This window comes from Anthonomus grandis, chromosome 16 (assembly GCF_022605725.1).
Source record: "Anthonomus grandis grandis chromosome 16, icAntGran1.3, whole genome shotgun sequence".
Lineage (NCBI taxonomy): Eukaryota > Metazoa > Arthropoda > Insecta > Coleoptera > Curculionidae > Anthonomus > Anthonomus grandis.
The window spans coordinates 6,204,542-6,226,241 of record NC_065561.1 but is presented as its reverse complement, the minus strand read 5'-3'; the positions used below and the strand labels follow the sequence as shown (position 1 = coordinate 6,226,241).

The window sequence follows — 21,700 nt, the reverse complement described above, 5'->3', positions numbered from 1 at the left end:
ACGGTCGTCAGATCTAACACTACTATATTTTTTCTTTTGAAGTATTTACAAAGCAGAGAACAATTTTGTATTTACAAAAAAAAGTTTCTAAAACCCCATCTGAAAATATTATAATGAGTCGTAAGGAATTTTAAAAGAGGCTTTATTATTATCTCGGGAATAACAAGTAATAAATAATGATGTGTTGTAAATAATGTGAACTGATAAACTGATTAAATTGTTTGTAAATACGTATTTTTTATAAATACCTATCTACGCCCTTACTGCTTATAAGTCAATAAAGTGTTTTTTTTAAGAAGTTATTAAGGGTGGTTCGTTTTGAAATGAAAGCACTGTATAATGTATTATATTGAACATTTCGTATTGTAATTGGCTTGGGTGGTTAGGTAAGAATACCTTTAGGCTAGACCTCTCCACCAATTTTCAGTTAGTACTTTAGACAAATTACTGTTAATTTGATAAGTAAAGTAGATTATCATTACAATAATTATTATTATCAATTTAAAACTTTTCAAGTCTGTATATCTAAACTGACACTTTTATTTAATTTTAAAATGATGTTTAGGATACCTTTTCTGAATTACATTCTATAATTATTGATAAAAACAATCAAAGACTAAAGATATAATTCATTTTTATTTTAAATTATGTAGTTTAAAACTATTAATTTTGTATGACTTAATTTCTTCTTTTTTTCAAATCTCTTTTTTTGAATGACTGTCCGAATTACCGTCTATAGTGTATTGAAATGTAAAAAAAGCGTAAATCATTAATAATTAAAGCTTTAGGTTATATAATTTAAAAAAAAATCATTACAAACTAACTTCATAAAATAAGCGAAATAGAAATAAGTCTTGTCTGCAGTGAAATGTTCATAATATTTAAAAGACTTTAGATATAAAACTCAAAAAAATCGAAACAAATAACAAGCAAATCAAAGATCAAAAAGTTATAATATAATTTCTAATTACTAATTAGTTTTAATTTTAAAAAATATCTTTGGATACATATTCTAAAACAAAAAGTTATACCCATTTTAAACCATGAAAAGTACAATGAGAGCGTATTTTAGTGGCAACAGTAAAAAGCTTTCCATATTCGCGTTTCGCATCATAAAAAAAGGTCGAGATATTATTTTTTAAAGTTACGAATTAAAAGATGTTTGTAAGTTTTAAAAAATCTGATTATGTTTTTTAACTTCACAACCCTGTATCTTGTAAATGAAGCAAATTTAGACTTAGTAAGTTGTTTTAAATCGACCTGAGGAATATGTGCTAAATGTTTATTTACACATTTCAGAGATATTTACACATAAAAATCATTAATTTAATATAAAAATAAGCAATTAAGCGTTATGAGTAAATAAATAAAGTACTTACCGTGAACTGGAAAATTTGGAATTAGGTCCCAAAACATTCCTAGGATTTAAAGGTGGTTCGGGTTCCACGTGTCGGATATTGTTAAAGTGCCTTGGTTGATGATGGTTGTAGTAGTGATATCTTTTCCTCCCCATCTCAGGAGATGTTACAGGACTTTCTTGGCTAGGCATGGGCTTGAGCATTCGTTTCAGGGTGTTACTGTCTAAACTAATTCCATTTTCCCTGAAAAAATATTTTAAGTATCACAACAAAATTATCTAATAATACTTCTGTTATTCTTAGTTTTCATCATTAGACTCGTAAAAGAAGTGTATAATATTTTACTAGAGTGGGCCATTTGCATGTGCTATTTCTGGAAATAGCCTGCCATTTATGTCAGTTTTTATTGTATAATGTAAACGAGTGTTGATGTTTGTTTAAAAGTGTTTTTTAATTATTAAAATATGTTCTTGGAAGTAGTTAATATGGGATAATTTTAAGCATAAAATTATTTCAAAAATATGTTTGGAGAAATAGAATTTTTACTATAGGCGCGCTAAGAGTTAAATGTATCTATATACAGTATTGTGCATAAATATAGCAACAAGCGATGTTTTCAAAAATATTATTTGCTCCTTTATTTATTCCATATTATTTCTTTACTTTTAAGTACACGCCTCTGTATTATTTATAAATATACCGAGATATCATAAGAATGCCAATGCAGAGTAAGGAACTTCATGTTTGTTTATTTAGACAATGTGCATAAATATAGCAACATTCTTGTTTCGCATTTATTTTATCAGTTAAATATCGATTTACCTGCTGTAAAGTTGTTATTTTTAATCTCAGAATTAACTTAAAATGGATTGCTCAAAAACCGTCTCAGGTGATTTAAGAAAAATTATTATGGAGCATTACGAAAATGGTGTTAGGCAGAGTGACATTGCAAGAAGCTTACGGTTTCACAGGTCAATCGTATCCAGAGTTTGCAAAAAATTTTGCCTTACTGGAACAGCTGCACCGGCACCCATTCCTGGTAGACCCAGAAAAACAAATTTGAGGATGGCTGAGGATGATGATGGATGAGAAGACAAAAAAGGATTTTCTTTGGAAATTCGTAGCAGCAGCCATTTTCCGCAATTTCCAAAGAAAATCCTTTTTTGTCTTCTTCCCAAATTTTGGCAAATTTAAAAGAGGGTGGAGGATTAAACCTCAGTTCCAGTACCGAAAGGAGAAGATTACTTGATGCCAACTTACCTGCTCGTCGCCCCACCAAAAAACCGTTACTCTCAAAGAAGAACGTCAAGGCTCGTTTTCACTTTGCCCAATCTCATGTCCACTGGTCTGTAGCTGATTGGAAAAAAGTCGTATTTAGTGATGAATCTAAATATAATTTATTCAGGACTGATGGAGTGATGTACGTCAGACGCCCCATTGAACAAAGATTAAACAAAGTACATTTGCCCCACACTTAAACATGGAGGGGGATATATTCTTTTATGGGGATGTTTCTCGGGTCGTGGCATGGGACCCATAGTAAGAATAGTGGGCAAAATGGATCGTTTCATATACAAAGACATTCTGCAAACCATTTAGTGCCATATATGGATAAAGTCTGGCCATCTCAATCGCCAGACCTAAACCCTATAGAGAATTTATGGCATTACATTGACACCAAAATCAGGCACCTAACATGCTCGAATACAAATATTCTCTTTGAAATAGTGGAAAAGGCTTGAAAAGAAGTGAACAATGACTAGATTATGAAATTAATTGAGTCTTTGGTTATATTTTTTATAGAATCAAAACTATTTTTTGTTGCTTTATTTTTGAATGATAAATTTTTTATTATGATACAAAAAATATGATAATATGAAAATATAAACAGGCTCTAACTATTCTTGTAAATAATATATAAACCTTACTTATAAAATAGATACTAAAAGATATATAACAGGAAAGCTTGATTGTTTTTTGCACAATACTGTATATACATACAGGGTGTTTCATAAATAGTGGAACAAACTTGGAGGGGTTGTAGAAGGTCTCAAAATAAGCAAGTTTGCGCAATAAACCCTTATCTGAAAGTCATTAAATTTTGTGATACACGGTGATAACATTTCAAGAAAAAATCTAATTTTTTCGATAAATTGGACATCCCTGTAGAAATTTTTCTGGAAATTACTAGGCAGTTTTTATGCATCTAGTACTATTTTTTAATATATAATATAAAAATTATATTACTTTATAATATTATATATATATAATTTCATTTTTTATTTTATCAGTGGCGTCCGTGCGGGTTAGAACCTAGTGAACTCAACTGAAAAAAATGGCACGCCACTGATTTTTTTTTAAATCCTTATTTAATTTAGAATAAATTTCGTAATTTGGCTTTGTTTTCTCCGACATCTGGTTTTCGCATAAGAGAATAAAATTCATTGTTCGAAATTTATTTCTCGCTAAAATTTTTAATTTCATCCGTTTGATAATATTTACGGTATTTATTATAAGGTATTATTAAAAATACTTGCTTTTAATGTGGAATTCGGTACCAGAAAGTAAATTTTTGTCATTGCTAATGTTTCATACTAAATCATTGTTCTTAGTAAAGTTTCCGGTATTATCTGGTATCGGCGTGTTAATATTTTTAGCAACAAACAAATAAATAATTAATAAATAGGTGTTTTAAATAAGAGGTATATTCGAATGTGGAATACGCTGACATGCATCTAATTTATGGAGAAGCTGGCCGTAATGCTAGAAGAGCCGAGTAGCTGTATGGAGAACAGTTTTCAGCACGTCGTTATCCTGCAAGTAGTTTTTCCAAGGATTTATAGAAATCTTCGTAAAACTGGTAGCTGCCAACGTCAGGCGGGACAAAGACGATCGTTTGCTATTCGTACAGTTGGGTTTAAAGAAGCGGTTTTGAACCATGTCGAGGTCAATCCTTCCACAAGTGTAAGTGCTATTGCATCTGATGTGGGAGCGGCTCCAAGTACTGTTTGGCGGACTTTCCGAGATCAACAGATCCATGCGTACCACTTGCAAAAAGGCTATGGGTTCAGATGATTACATGCCGCGACGCCGGTTTTGTAGATGATGGTTGCAGCAGGAACTGATGTTTTGGAACCGGGTTTTGGCTGCCATGTTTTGTTTATCGACGAAGGTTGTTTTACACAGGACAGTTTTTTTAATAGTCGCAATAGCCATATTTCGAGTAAAGATAATCCTCATGAAGATATTCCTTCGTAGAGATCAACATTAAATAAGTTTTCAATAAATATTTAGGCTGGAATCGTAAACTAACAATTTATCGGGTCATATTTGCTGCCACCACACTTAAATGGGCCTATTTATGCTTTATTTCTACAGCATGTGCTTCCGGACCTATTGGAGGATATGCCACTAAATATTAGAGCTCGTATGTGGTTTCATCACGATGGTGCTCCATCACATTTTACTTTGCAAACTTTGAAAAGGTGTGTGATCACCTTTAAAAAGTTAAATACCCGAATTAAGTGTCCTGACAAAATTAGTAAAATTAGTGGGAAAGAGTGCAAATTAAAAATTGAAACTTTATACCAGAAGAGTTTATAACCGTATGTACCTCTTACCATAATTTTTAATTGAACATATTATAAATCTGTATTCAAATCCCGGTACAAATACTGCAATCTAGAATATAAACAAATAGTTTGTGCACAAGGAATTTCTTAACTGTCCGGCATTGTATATAAATCTACGTTCGGCCACAGTATAAAGAACAAGTTCTAGTTTATGTTCGGTGGTTCGGCGAAATATTTTTCAACATAGTTTTAGCGTACCATACACCTAAAATACTTTACGGAAATAGAAATAATATATTAATTCATATCTTTCGTCAAATGAAATGAAATGGCCGATGAAGATATAAGAAGTCTTTTAAAATCTTTGACTGCTTCAAACCAGGAGGTTAAAGAAGAAATTAGGCTAAGTAAAGAAGCCCTATCTGACGAAATACGTGACCTGAAGGAAGAGTTTCGAGGCGAAATCAACAAGCTAAAAGGAGAAAACGAAACGTTGAGAACAGAAATAAGCACCCTAAAGGTAAAATTGGAAAAACAAGAACAGGAACATAAGAAATATAAATTTATGATTTACGGTCTTGAAGAGCAAGAATCGAAAAACGACGTGGAAGTGTGTTTACAGCTGTTCAACGAAAATTTAAGGTCGAAGTGTACATTTTCCGACTTTCGCAACGTCTACCGAGTGGGAAAGCCGGGAGGCGAAAGGGTGCGTCCTATCTCAGTTGAAAGCAACAGTTACTTTTTACGTAAATACATATTAACTAACGCTTACAAGTTAAAAGGTACAAAAATCTATATTTCTCCTGAATACACCCAAGACAAATACAAAGATATAAAAATTTTAAGAGAACACCTAAAAAAGGCTCGACAAAATCAACAAGCTGCAAAAATTAAAAACAAGACATTAGTTATTGAGGGTAAAACATATTCAGTAAAAGAATTACAAAGTAAAGAAACAGCTGGGCTTTTCCAAGAGGGTACTAAAGGCAACAAAGAGACACCATCAGGCTCAAATAAACGTAGAGCTTCTCCATCCCGCACTGGAATCCAGGAGAAGGAGAATCCTACCAAGAGGAAAACTCGTGCTCAAAATAGGGATTTTGATAAAAAAAATTAGTTTTGAAACTGTAATTTGTATATGGGTTTTGAATTCTAAATTTTATTATTTGTTTACTTCAATTTTTTTTGGTTTTAAGATCTGTGTAGGCTTTACGTTCGTAACTTGTTGCACTTTTAAGACTGTTGGAGGGAGAATTCTGCAAGGACATAATTATATTTTATATTTAATTTTGTTTTTTGTATATTTTGGTTATTGTTTTGGAATCTGTGTTGGTTGTACGTTGTAAGTCCTTTAAGCGTTTTTTAGCCTTTTTTATTCTATTTATTTATTTCTAAATTCTATCAGGTCTAAAGTGTTTTATTGGCATGAGATAAAAGCATTTCTTTCATTGACATGGATAATTATATCAGGGACTATACATATTTAAAAATTGACACATCAGAAATAGAAAACCCAAATGATTTGAATGACCATATTTTGCCAAATAGTAATTTTAATATTTTGCAATTGAATATTAGAAGTATAAATCAAAATTTTGATAATCTACAATGTCTGCTGGACCAATTTTCATTTAATTTTGATGTCATTGTTCTCTCAGAAACACATTATGTCTTTGATGAAACAGTTTATCGGATGAATGGATATAATATAATATATAATAGAGGCATTTTAAATAAATGTGATGGAATAATTATTTTTGTAAAAGAACACGTATCACAAAAACATAAATTTGAATTCATTGGTCAAGTCAAATCAATAGAATTGGAAATAACTACCCCTTTAACAAATATGCTTTTAATAATTTGTATATATAAATCTTCCAGTATAAATAAGGATCAATTTAATAATGATTTTGCCCACTATCTCGAACAGAGAAAGAATATAAAAAACCATGTAATTACTGGTGATATAAATATAGATTTGTTATCAATGAAAAGGGAAAGTGAGGAATATAAAAATATAATAAATTCCTATCATTTTGTTTCGTATAATTATAAATTTACCAGACCGGAGTCAAAAACCTGTCTAGATCATTTTTTGGTTAAAATTTTTAATGAGGATATTTCAAAAATTTCTACGTCTTTTATTTCGAAATATGATCTTACAGATCATTTTCCAATTATTTTGAATTTAAGCTTAAAGGATGAGGATGCAAATAATAATAGTCATTTAGTGAAAATAAAGAAATATATTAACTATGAGGTATTAAGAAATTACTTAGAAATGGAAGACTGGCAATTGATATATGGTACAAGAGACACGGAAGTGGCAACAAGGATGTTTATGGATATTTTAGTTGGAAAAATTGAAAAACATACAGAATTAATTAAAATAAGTAACAGGAAAAACGGAAAAAGTAAATGGATTACGAAAGGTTTACTAAGAAAAATAAATGAAAAAAATAGTTCATATCTACAGTGTAAAAGAGAACCAAATAATGAAGAACTAAAGGAAAGATATAAAACATTCAATAATGAGATAAAAAAACTTATTAAGGGAGCAAAAAGGGACTTTGTACAAAATACAATTAGAGACAACAAAAATAAAACTAAAACCCTCTGGAATTGCGTTTGCAAAAAAGAACAAGGGAAATATTAGTAAAATTAAGCTTACAAATGGTGAAATACTGGAAGACAAACAAAACATAGCAAACAAGTTTAATAAATATTTTAGTGAAATAGGGCAAACACTTGCAAATACTATAAAAATAACGAATACCTATGTTTATAAGTCTAACGAAAACCATCATATTCATCAATCGATGTTTTTAAGGGAAACGACGCCCACTGAGGTCATAGAGATCATTGACAGGTTAAAAAAAGGCAAATCGCCAGGTGTTGATGGCATTAAGGCCGAAACCCTAAAAGAAATAAAAATTGAAATAGCACATCTGCTAGCATATTTAATAAATATGTCCTTCAATACAGGTATCTTTCCCGAAATTTTAAAAATTGGTATGATCACACCTCTACACAAAACTGGCCTGGAAGAAGACCTTAACAACTACAGACCAATCTCTCTAATTTCCAGTATAGCTAAAATTTATGAAAAAATTTTTTAAAATCGGTTAGTGTCATTTCTAACAAAGAACTCCATTCTTTCAAACAAACAGTTTGGCTTTCGAGAAAAAATGTCAACAGAAGATGCAATTATACATTTAACAAATTATTTATATGAAAACTTAGATAAATCTAAACCATCACTCTGTATCTTTGTTGACCTCTCTAAAGCCTTCGATACTGTTAATCACAAAATCTTGTTAGATAAACTAAATTGTTACGGCATTAGAGGAATAGTTCATAAACTAGGTGAAAGTTATTTAAAAAATAGAAAACAACTTGTCAAGGTCGATGAAGTACAAAGCTCCTTCGCAGACATAACCTGTGGGGTACCCCCATTATTATTTATATTATATGTAAATGACTTACTTAAGATTCATATTTTGGGGGAAAGAGTAAGCTACGCTGATGACACTGCCATATGTTATAATTGGAAATTCATGGAATTCTTTAAAACAGAACGCTGAAGCTGATTTTAGAAAAATTTCCTCTTGGTTTCAATCAAACAGACTGTCTTTAAACGCCTCTAAAACAAAGTATTTGACATTTACATCTTACACTAATAACTTGCCTCTGATGGGTCCTCTTAATATAAACTCCCATTTTGAGATACCAGAAGCAAATTCCATAAAGTATTTAGGTATAACATTAGACCGGCACTTAAAATGGGATATACATGCAGGTGAACTTACAAACAAATTAAGAGGCTTGATATCTAAGTTTAAACGACTTAAGGATTTTATGGATATTAAACACTTAAAAACATTGTACTTTGCTCTGGTACAATCACATTTAAATTATGGACTCAGCGGATGGGGTGGATTAAGAAATTGCCATATGTCCTCCATTGAAGTTGTTCAAAAATGGATTTTAAAAATAATCTATGATAAAGACAAACTGTTTCCATCTGATCAGCTATACAATCTTGCTGGTATATTTGACTTAAAACAATTATATGTTCAAAAGTTACTTTTAAATCTTCATAAAAGGAAAATCACAGTTGAACATGTGAATCATTCATATGCTACTCGAGCTCAAAATCAAAGCGCTGTAGTTCCACGAAATAAAAAAACTATTGGTCAGCGATATTTTAGATTCTATATCTCTAAGATTTATAATTTGGTTCCGGGGCATATAAAAGATAAAATAAATCAAAAAAATTTTAAATTTTATTTGAAAGACTGGATACAGCGGACGGACAGAGAAACGTTTAATAATATATTAAATCATAATATGTAACATACTATGATATATAAATATGCTTTTCTTTTAAACATAATCTTTAGCAAATCCATGTAAAATTGAAAAGAAAGCAAATAAAATCACACAAACCTGGACATGACATACTACCTCGATATAGACCTTAAAAATTACCGAATTGGACATACTCGATCTTGATCTATGTTTTGAACATTATATCGTAGTCATTAAATTTTAGATAAGATTAACTCTGTAAAACTTTTAAATTCATATTCACGTACAAGTAGTAATCTCGCTACTTCTGTGATCATTGTTTATTCACTATTCTCTTGATCGTTATTATAGACATTTTGTAATATTGTTAATTATTATTTTGAATAAACTATTATTATTATATTATTATTTGCAAACGTGGCACTATTTAGATGGAAGCATTCCTAATAGACGAATTGGCTCAGTTCAATGGACAGCGCGGTCGCCTGGCTTGATCCCATTCGATTCGTGCCGAGGTTCAAAATACAGTGGGGATATTTGAAAGAGTTCGACAAAACATAAGCGTCGTGCTCAACTTTGTAACGAAAGATTTGTTGGACACTTTGAGCAGTTCTTTAATGCCATGTATGACATCAATACATTTGTATTATTAACTTTTTTCTTTTTATTTCCTGAAAGGTATTCGAGTAAAAAGTAGTTAAATAAATGTTATCAAAAAACCTATTTTTTTAAGGATTTGATATAAGTAGATATTTATAAAACCTAAAAATTAAAGAATTTTATTGCAATTTTTTTCTTATAATGAATACCTACCGTAAATATTATCAAAGGGATGAGACTAAAAATTTAAATTTTAACAAGAAATAAATTTCGAAAAATGGTTTTTATTTTTTTATTCAAAAGTTGAAAAAAGTTATGGGAATTAATAAAAAATCAAAATATTACTGGTGGCAGCCTCTATGCCATAATTTAAAAATAGGTTAATTTTAAAATTTGTCATATAAAAAAACTATATTGCTAAATATTGTAAAGAACGAACAATAGATGCTAAATTTATGGTAAAAAATTAAAAAAATAACATTTATAAGTTTATTATCTTCTATCTTGGTTGACTTTGACTTTCGGACTAGGAATTTTAATTTAACCACACTTTTTGAAAGGGAATCTGCTCTTAAATTATTTACCATTATTTATGAAATACTCTGTATATATACTACATGGAGGGATTTTATCAAAAAAAATTAAAAAGTTACACAATATCAGTCAGTTTAATTGCGAGTAAGCAATTGATAATATTTATTTCGCAATATTTGGACTGCAATGTTGAAGCATAACAGGTGATATTTCACCTGAACTGATTGCTTTTTCTTAATACAATTTACAATCTCACCAATTTCATCAACACTGCTGAAAAGGATAATTAAAATGTATGTTATATTATGTTATTTCTATAGTAAAGCATCCTTCAGAATCAAAAAGATTTCACTAAAGAGTACTCTGAAAAAAATTATTAACGTCATTAGCATTCATTAAGTGACTAGTTATATTTTTAGAGTTGTTATTTCATACAATAACACAAACATTTCAGAGGTTCTGCTTTTATGTATGTACCAGGTATATCACCGATGGTTCTGGATTTATTTTTGTAATGTATCTATTGCCACTGATTTTCTTTATCACTTCTTTATCACAAGTTTTGTGAACCGTTGAGTCCGGTTTGTTTCATCCTTAGACCCAGACAACATTTTGTATAAAAAAGATCTTTTTTAACATCTAAAATTGATAAAAAGAAATATATATGTATAAATGCATTTTGTAAAACTTTGTGTCATTCCTGACAAAAAATTTAAACATAGGGCAGCTGTCTTGCAATTTTGATACTAATTTTGCTTTTATAGCTGCTAAGTTAGCTTTTTATCTTCTAGCTACTTATCTTTTGTTTTTTCAGTAATTTGTTCTAAAAAGTATTTTTAATTTTTTTTTAAATTTTCTTCTTCATCTATCATGACTTAATTAATCCAGTTGCCAAAGCCTCTCTAAACACAAAAATTTTAATGTTCTTTTATTTAGTAATTATAAAATATAAATTAAGAGCATTTATAACAGATTTAAAAAAACAACTACTGGCGATTTTTGTTTGTGATAATGCCTCTTAATGTGTGCCTAGTATTAATAATGTTATAGATCTTTAATTTTTTTATGTATCAACAACGTTTTTATTATTTTCTTTACATTAATAGTATTAAAAAACACCTAAACAATTTTTTTCCAAAATTTCCTTAGGTATTCTTTTTAGGAAGTTTTGTAATGTTTCTAATGTTATGCTGTGTCATTATTGCATATTGAAAATTAAAGCATAATTCCAGCAAAAATGAATTACCAAAAAAAGTAGAAAAATTTAAATTATATAAATTAATTCAATAAAAAAATAGACTTCTTTGTCTAAACAATAAGTTAATTTATCATAAAAGTCATTCCATACTACCAAAAGAGTTTCTGGTAAAATGGAAAGCACACTCAACAATTTTCTCTCGCAACTCTTCTTTCCAAGTTTGTTTTCCTACTAAATTCGTGTTTGTAAATGGTCTTGATTGGGAGTCATATCTGATAATAACCCCAAAAATAAAAGTCGTTTGGAAACAAATCTAAACAAATCAAGAGGCTGTTTTATTATATTCGCATTATGCAGGACAGGCGTCTTGTTGCAAATAGACCGATCCCAGGTCTTAATTAGAGAGAACTTACAGCAACTCTAAGGTATGTTTAAGCGATTAAAGTACTATTAATAAAAATGGCTCTATAATATGGTCGCCCAAAATCCCAGCATAAACACTAAATTTTTGAGGATGCTTAGTACAGATTTGAAAACTTCTTTGCTCATTTTCTCCAGCCCACTACCGAACAACGGAAGGATTGTGTTTCTCATGTAATAGAAAAGAAGTAAATTTGAAAATAGAATATTTTGTAAACAATTTTTATTTTCATTTGCTTTTTCCATCATGGTTTTACAAAATTGTATTCTTTGCCACTGGTCTTTTTTCTCAAAGTTTGTTCCAAATACTGGTAATAATTTTTTGCTTCATACTCAGTTTCTTTTCAACAATTCTACTTAATCGTGTTGAATCTACTTCTAGGGTACTACAAACCATTTCTTCTAGTCCTTCTTACTCCTGAACCCGTTCGATAAAAAGTTCGTGTACTTTAGTGTGGCATTATGATAATCTTGAAGACAAAATGTCTATAAAATTTGAAACCACAATTAAAATAGTTTTTTTCGCAAGGAATCGATCTATTTTCCGATATAACTAAAAGCAAATCTTGACATCGTACTGCTGAGGTGCCTCCATAAAACCATTTAATAATTTGAACTCTTTCGGAATGAGTATAAACAGTCTTAATAAGTTGAGAAAAATAATATCGCTGTAAAATTCAACAGCGTGCAGTCACACAGCAAAATTAAATGCCGAAATCATTAGATATTATTATTCTGTAAAAAATGAAAACAGCAAATACCTTAGCAAATAATCAGACGACCAGAGGCAGCCGCTCATGGAGGAAAGAAAGCCATATTTCCACTGTTTTGCACAATGCGTTATCTTCAATTCTCCCCTCCCAACCTGTATTATCTATGCTGGTGTTATGTATTATATATTATAATGCTCGGCAAAGTAATAAGTATCATAAGTCGCAGTATAAAATTTGAAAGGGTCGCATAATGTTGTTTAATACAACATTATCCCGTTCATGTATCTAAATATAAATAAACATTTCACACTAGATAAACCTGTGTCTTTTCATTTAATCTCGCTACATATCAAGTACCAAATAATACATAGTACAAGCGCGTAAAAGCGTATTTACAAATATATCTAATAGTTATTGTAGCGTTTTTATTCTTCTGGTTGCTTTTTAATGTAATAATTTAATATTGTATGCAAATAGTAAATTGATCGCGACATCTAGTGCAAAATGGTTTTATAATCTTGTACTTCACACCATTCCTTCTACGAACGTTATTTCACAGGATCCAGTTAACCCAATAACGTGTTCTTATTATTCCCCATCGAGGAACTATTCCTTTCGTCCCCAATCTAATTCCACCTTGAAGGGGAATGTACCCGTGTTTACTTCTGCTAATGCTAATGATGTCACGATTCCGTTATGTTCCGATGATCTGGCTAAGAGTTTTTCAACAATTTCAAAATGGCAGTTACATTTTAATGGTTCTGGTAGTGTTACCAATTTTATTGAGCGTATAGAGGAGTTGGGTTTTGCTTGTGGAATATCTTGGAATCAGCTGCTGCATTGTGCAGTAAGTTTATTTTCGGACACAGCCTTGTCTTGGTATAGATCTATACGCAGTGATATTAAGTCATGGGAAGAATTGAAATGTAAACTTAGGTCTGCCTATTTATCGTCAGAATATGAGGAAGATATTTGGTGTGATATAAGGAATAGGACACAAGGTCCAGTGGAGAGGTCGGTAATCTTTATTGCACAAATGCGAAACTTGTTTCGAAAGTTACGTGAACCTCCATCCGAGAAAATGCAACTTTGCATTATACGCCAAAATTTGCTCCCCTGATTGCAAAATCAACTTCCACTTCACGGTTCACCTTTGATAGACGCAGGAGCTGGAAAGACCCCCCAGATGCGTCGCGGAACTGCTTAAGTAGTAGTCCAAAAGACGTCTGGGCGCAAGACCGGAGATTGAGGAACTTCGCTCGTTACTTTATGGGTTTAGCCGCTATGGGCCCAACCAAATCCCATACGTAGATCACTAATGAGCAAACCATAGAGTGCCTGGTAGAAAGTACAAATACCGGCCAAATCGTAATAATTCGACACGCGGCGCCACTGGCGTCCGCTTTAGTAAACCGGTTGACCAATTCAATTGCCGTCAAATCTTCTCCATGCACAGCATATTGTAAACAATAGCAAAGAATTAAAATAGTAATAATATTGATAGTGGTTCAATGAAAAATATTGGCGAATTCCATTAAGAGTCGAAGGCAATTGTAATTATGGTGGGTGTCTCAGTCAGCAGTTTCGTACTTATAAAGTTTTAAAAGAAAAATTTAGAACAAGTTAATTTTTAAATATTTTAACCAAATGAATAAAAGTTAGGATTCTCCAGATCCCGTCTAAAGCGTAATTAATCCTGTAACAAAAAATAAGAATTCCTAGATGGCAATAGCTGTTCTTCGTTTTGAATTGTAAGCAATTTATTGGTATCAGGTTGTTTTTCTTTCTCTCTCTCTCTCATTAACATGATTTTTCTATCTGTGTTCTTTGTCCGTGGTTACGTACTGGTGCTCAAGGATAATTTTTTTAGGTATTTGCCTTTTCGCTACCGGGCTGTTGTTGCCATTGTTTTTCCTGTAATTTGAATACTTTGCCTTTTGGGATTAGATTGATTTCCATACTCGCTGTGACTTAAATCTAAGCGGGACAACGTTGTATTGTCAATTCTTGAAAAACTGGGCCTGCGTCAGATTACCCTCGAAGAGGTACCCAGAAATTGGGTTTTGGTTTTTTTTCCAAACGGTGTGGTCTTCAGGTTACCAAGTTCAATTTCTCAAGGTTGGTATTCGACCTCATGTATTTGACAACACTAGCTATGTAATGTGAAAGACTACTTTAATACACTTAAAAATAAAAGACCCTCAAACATCTTGAGATAAGCTTGATTCCTATTTTTTGTAAAACGTGTTCTTATGGTTTTTAAAGCGGCCATTTTGAAGTTTCACATGTTAATCTTATGTGCAGAGTTTTAAGCCAGATCTTAAGCGAGTTACTAAATATTAAAGGCCATCCCAAGATCATCTCAGGTGCTGTTCCCATTCCCCATCATAAATTAGAGCTTATCAGGATTTTTTGCCTCTTCATGGCGTTATTGATTGGACTTTAGTCAGCTGCTATCCTTGAATCTGCACAATGGGTTACCAGGTCAAACCAGATAAAAGGAATGTGTAAGCATGATTTTTTATTTGTTATTGTTCACAAACGTTCTATTGGTTTAATCAGCAAGCTGGGGGAAAATCGAAATCAAACGATTTTCTAAGAAATTACCTAAAAGTACACTCTGTCCTTGATAATTCCAATTAAAATGAACAAAGACTTCCAAATACTATTTCTAATAATCCTACATATTATGCAGAAACGCCTAGATTATATAATTATAATTTTAGGCAAAAGTAATTTAGCATCATCTGATCATAAAAATATTCTTGTTTATAAGATTTGAAGAATATTTTGTTTATACGAATCTTTGCACCGTGGTCACCAAGTTAATTGTTTGATGTAAAAAGGTTGGTCAGCGTATACTAACCCGGAATACGTACAGTTTTAGAAGATATGATATTAAACTGCAAAAGTTGCCAGTTAATTACCCCCGGAAAAAGTGGATATATACAAGACTTATAAGGATACTGACTTTCTTGTTATTTGTGACTATTTTAACAAATTTGGCATAGGTCATTAAGATACCTAATAAAACTGACAAATCTTACAAACAATATCATATTTTAAAAAATGTGTTTGCTATAAATGGCATACCTCAAGTATTTTTTCAGAAAACGTTCGCCATTCCTTTAATTCAGCTGAATTTCTTGATTTTGAGCACCAAAATAATGGAATAGTTAAATGAACCATTCGGAACCAAATAGTTAAAAATCTTTCGGCAAAAGCTCTTATGAGTAAAAAGATTCCGTTGTTACCTATTTTATACTATAATATAACCCTCAAGCAAGACTGATTCAAGAAAATGGAAAGCAACTCATCCAGTTTCACGCAGCCTACTTAAGCCCAAATTTAGCACAAAAGGAATTTTAAAAAAATGGAATGCAAGCAGAATCAACAAAAACTTAACTATGCCAAAAAACTGCCTGATTTACAGCAATAGAATAATGGAAAATAAAGGGTATTCATTTCCAAAGGTAATTGTTATATATATTACATACGGTATATTCTGTTTGTTTTATTTTAGAATTGTATGTAGCTTACGCTTTAAAAATTCTTTCAAAAAAAATATATAAATTTATATGCTTCCTGATGGCGTAAAACATTTATAAAACTCGGGATAAAACAATTTGTTTAATGACGAAAACTCGGGGAATAAACGGCATTTTGTTTAAGTCTAAGTCAAAATTTTTCAGATCATCATTGTGTTTTTACGTAGTTATATGCTTATTTTACTGCTCTTCTTAATATTTATAAATAACATTTGTGTAATGTATGAATATACATTCGTATATATAAATATCTCTGTGCGAAATCTCCTTAATAATTGTTAAAATGCCATTAGGTTTTTCTATAAATTCTTGATGCTTTGGCCCTGTCTCACACCTGTGTATGTAGGAATTTTGACCAATTATTATTAAATGAACTTACTCAGATCAGTAGTAATTTTATTTAAATTATTCCCAAATCCATATTAATCTGTAGAATATCTCAAGATATTACAATTTGTATACCTGTTCATATCCTCAGAGCTCTTCGACTTGCTTCTTCTCGCCTGAAGGTTATTGCTGAGATTATTATGAAGATGAGCACCGCGAAGCTCAGCCTGTTCGCGCGCCAATTCTATATCCGAATAGTCCACGGACTTCGCGTTGCTTAATACATGATGAATGTTATCTCTATCCCTCTCCTTTCTCTCCTTATATTCAGTCTGATCCTTACTTAGGCCACCACTGCTTTTCAGGGAGGATATTGGCTCCCCCGCTTGAGTTCCTTCTGATTGCTGGGGCTGGTCTGGTGTCTGTGATTGCTTTTCGATTTGGTTTACCTAAAAATAATAATTATTTAAATATGCAATATTATATATATTAAACGTGAACATAAAATTATAATATTTAATCTTACTTGTGTTTCGACACTTTCTGTACCAACAGAGGCGGTAACAGTCTTTGGACAAATTGAGCTATTGGTAGTCATTGTGCTGGTGTCCGATTGCGGTTGGATGCCTCTGTCGCGGGTCTGTTTTACTTGGCTGCCCTCTCGTTGAGTACCTTTAGTTCCTAAAATACCAAACAATAGTGTAATATTTAAATTTAACTTAAACTAATTTAAAAAAATTTACCTGGTAAAGATGATGTCTGTGTGGCTCCGATATTGTCGTAAAGGCTCGTCGACGAGGTGGCAGCAGTAATTTTTTCAATTTTTCCTTCTGTGTCTGATATTTTTGTGGCACGGGGAAGCGTAGAAGAACCTAAAAATAAAGAGTGTTAACAACGAGGATTAACAACTTTTTAAGTTAAATAAAAAACAATATTACAAAAATATAGTAGTGGAAAATCTGTTTAATGCAAATTAGTACATATTGTAACGATATTGCAAACACCGAGAATAACACAAGTGGCACACCGCATGACGTCTTAAAGGTTGGTGAGAATCTTCCGGAACAGCATTCCGCCGAGTATATAAAGAGCCGCATCGCCGAGAGTTGTCGGTTGTCAGTACAGTGAAGTCAAATTTGAAATATTGGCGCGAGATTTAAATCAGACATAAATAGTTGTAAATAAATACAGTAAAAATAAATATTTCTAGTAGTGAATGATAGCGGAAAAAGCGCCACATTGGTGTCAGGTGTAAGATGCGAATTGGACGTCAGTCGAACTGGACATTGGTGAAAAATAAATCAACAAAATAAATTGGATTGAAGTGTGGGATGTCAAAGCTGGTAGATTCAGGTCAGCAACTTTTAGCTGACCTGAAAAGGGAGCTAGAAAAAAGGAGCGATACGATGGGAAATAAAGCGGACTTGCGGGAGCCGTTGTGTAATGCATTACTTGTGGAATGACCCCGACAACTTTTTTTTTACTGGTTCAAGCAATATTGATCAAATGTTGCAAAGTTTGGAAGTAAAGTTGCAAGAAAATTCTGCAAAGATGGTAGAAAATTTTGCAAAACTAAAAAAAAACCTTGCCGCACTCACCTATTTAAAAAGTGAACTTGGGGAAAAGCTAAAACGGAATTATGCCAGGTTGGAAAAAAAGATAGAAATTAATGCCAATTTAAAAAGTCAGCTTGGAGAGAGGCTAAAAGAGAACTCTGCAAGGTTGGAAGAAAAGATTTTAGGAAATAAGAAGGAATTTAAACAAGAAATTCTTTAATTAATAGAGGACAAGATTCAAGAAGTTCAAAACAAAATTGCAACATTGGACATACTATCACAGAGCTGCGCTGTAGACCTTCAGCAGAGGAGAATAAGGACGAAGATTTTGGCTATGCGAACGCTAAAGCCCTTCTAATAGTGATGCGAAGAGTCCGGATTAATCGTCCGTTCAATCCGAATATCAAATTAGTCCGAATCAATCCGGATATCTAAATCGTCCGGATACACGCCGCCCGTTCGACCGACAATGAAATAAAAGCTTGCACGAAGTGACACGAAGTTCCACGTTCCACCGGCTAAGAGAATCCGAATTAAATCGTCCGAACAAATAACCCGGCAATCGGCAATATAGTCGCGTCGCCTTGTCTAAACCTATTGCTTTATCTATCCTTATTGTACTCATTTAGAAACATAAGAGACATTATGAGAACGCTCAAACTTTTTAAGGGTCGCCTGACCTTCAGAAGTTTTTTTGTAAACAAAGCATTTTTGTAGGGATATTTTGCATCGTTTAAAATACACTTGATTTATTACATACATAATTAGCTATTTTAGTTTTAACATCATGTAAAAATGCGTAAAAACGAAATGTCTAATGGGTTGCATAATGCATACCTTATATTCGAAAAACAGCTATAAAAAACGTTTATCGGACGGTCGAGCATCGAGCCCGAAACATGGCATAATTTGCCGAACGGGCGAGACATCGAGCGGATGAATTAATCCGGATGAAAAAACCGAATTTTCAATTCATCCGAATCAATGCTGTCCGGACATTGAATTAATCCGGATTTTTACAACACTACCTTCTAACCACCTCAGTTGCATGATACTACGTCCTGGAATATTTATCAGCGTCAGTTTGAAGGGGTTGCAAAAGCAAATCGTTGATCATCCAAAAAGAACACGACGGCTCTTACATTGGTCTTGAGAGGAGAAGCCACCGCCATCCTGCAAAGAATGTCCTTAGAAGAACAAGAAGTGTATGACCATTAGGTGGTCAGGCATTTAGAGATGCGTTATGGCTATTCACACCTGGAACATGTCTACCATACGCAGCCGAAAAATCCGTTGCAAAAGTCAGGAGAATCTTATTTAAGAAGGCATATTTAAATTTCCCGGAGATACTCATGAAACGTTTGATAGTCTAAATATCCTTGATGAACTATGCGATGGTGAAATGAGGCAGTACTTACTTAATACTAGCACCTACACAGATTGGCAGGAGGTACAGAAGATTGCACAGAAGGGGGCAATTGGAGGACATAGTTGGAAACGTTGGAAACGTGACAAAGCAGGTTGCGTAAAAAGTCACTCTCCAGAGGGCACTAATTTCACTCTCGTCAAATTAGATCGATGCGAAGAAGCGATCGCCGACCTGTCTTCAGCAAGTCGTAGCTAGAAGATCACGTCCGGAGGAGTTCAAGCTTTGTCACCGAGCAAGGGAGAAAGTTATGAAAAACCACCATCGTCGATGATACTTGGCAAAATAAGAATCCTAAAAAAGACCAAGAGAATAACCTGGATAAAGGATGGAAGGAAGCCAACTTAGGAAAAAGTCGCCAAAGATTCTCCCAATATAAAGTCATATTGGGCACAATAGAAAGCCCTAATTTTGGCAGATAGACTCTTGAGGCGGAATGGTTGACCACGACGACAAAAAGGAAAAAAGGGAAATCGTTGTGCCTAAATGTCAGATACTTTCGAGTCGCAAAGACCATGAAAAAAGTGATCCGTTTTCCGAACCAGAAGCAGTAAATAAGAAAAATATAAATAATTAATAAATAATAGATCTTAAGCGCAATATTAGTGATTTTTCTGCTTAAGGGCCATTAATATATATTTATCACTATAATAAAAAAAACATTTTACATGCTGAGCCAAGAAACAGCTGCGTGATTATTTATATCATACATGAGAATTTATAAGAACAATAATATTAAAAAAAAGAGCCTTATTCACTAACTTATAACTAATAATAAATGAGGAGTTGAGCAAATACAATAAACAATAATAAAATATTATTATTAGAGCCATGAAGCTTTACCAGCTTTTCTTAAAAAGTAACTAAGTAAACTAAAACTGAGGTAATCATGGGAGTGTAAGCATATAAGGCTTATATATTTATTCTATCTGTTTTTTATTGTAGTTTCCAGTTCAGGCATGTGAATGTGAAACTTTTGGTTTTGTGCGATTTTTATTGTTCTACGTTACATTTATGTATGTATTTTATATTTTGAGATTTTTTTTATCTTTTTATTATAAAGCAATTTTTGATTTTATTTTATTTAACGGAGTTTAAATGAACTTCGTTGGTAAATTAAAAGATCTGACGACAAGGTTACACAAGGGATATCAGAACATATATATATTTGTTGGAATTACGATCGAAAACTACTAAATACTTTATAGAAGAGATTTCTGCTTCAAGTGGGATTAGCACAGACTTTGTTAATACATTTTAAATAAAAAACTGCTCAGACAAATTATTTTTTTAAGTATTAATATAGGATATGAAATAATATATTTCCAAAAAAACATGGTGGAACCAAAAAGTAAAGATATTTAGTGCACATAGCATACATGAGGAAATTGAAATAAAAAGTGAGAAATAAATTTAAAAACTTGTGTAAGCAAATAGTCGCTACGTTTTTTATAATCAAATTAAATGAATAAGAACAAAAGTATTTAAAGTTATCATAAGAAGAATCTATTTATATCGAAAATAGGTCGGGCACTTCTTAAAAACATTTATTCTGGTTGATAGAAATCAAGCATTGCAAAAGATAACTGTATTAGTATAAAATTTTTTCGGGCAGAAATACTTGCAAAAAAAATAAAAATCAGGTACCTTGTTCCTAATATTACTTGTGAGTTTTTTATCAGATTAAATTTGGCAAAAACGAAAAATACTCATTTTCTAAATGTATTATACTACTGCAGCTGCAGCTGGCAAGCAATACTTGCTTTCTGATTTTGCAGATTTTAGGCAATATGTAACTGATTCTCCAATTATCCGAAAGATAGTATACAGTATGTCAGGATGACAGATTTTTCCCAAGTGAAGCCAAAACAGTTCAACATGGCGTTCCACAAGGTACCGCGCTTGGACCTATCCTTTTCAATGCCTATGTAAATTAATTATCTCTGTAAACTTGAATTTGATGGAAAACTCATTGCATATGCTGATGACACTGTGGTGATATTTTATGCGAGAAGCTGGGAACTAGCACGTTTAAAACTAAGGACCGGTTTTACTATAATTAAAAACTTTTTAGATACTTTTGAATTAACCTTAATTATTAAAAAATCCCAATATATAGCTTTTTCCATAACAA

General features: G+C 32.0%; 1 protein-coding gene across 5 annotated transcripts in view; it reads right to left on the bottom strand.

Annotated features, from left to right (window-relative positions):
- Positions 1-21,700, bottom strand: part of LOC126745640 (protein still life, isoforms C/SIF type 2) — a 252,589-nt gene that overhangs the window by 218,170 nt on the left and 12,719 nt on the right. For all 5 annotated transcript variants that reach the window (XM_050453574.1, XM_050453573.1, XM_050453571.1 and 2 more), the window contains exons 7-10: positions 17,328-17,456; positions 17,111-17,265; positions 16,720-17,033; positions 1,380-1,601 (exon numbers count right to left, since the gene is read on the bottom strand). In XM_050453574.1, coding sequence (XP_050309531.1) covers positions 1,380-1,601; positions 16,720-17,033; positions 17,111-17,265; positions 17,328-17,456 — 820 coding nt within the window. The remainder of the gene's footprint in view (positions 1-1,379; positions 1,602-16,719; positions 17,034-17,110; positions 17,266-17,327; positions 17,457-21,700) is intronic.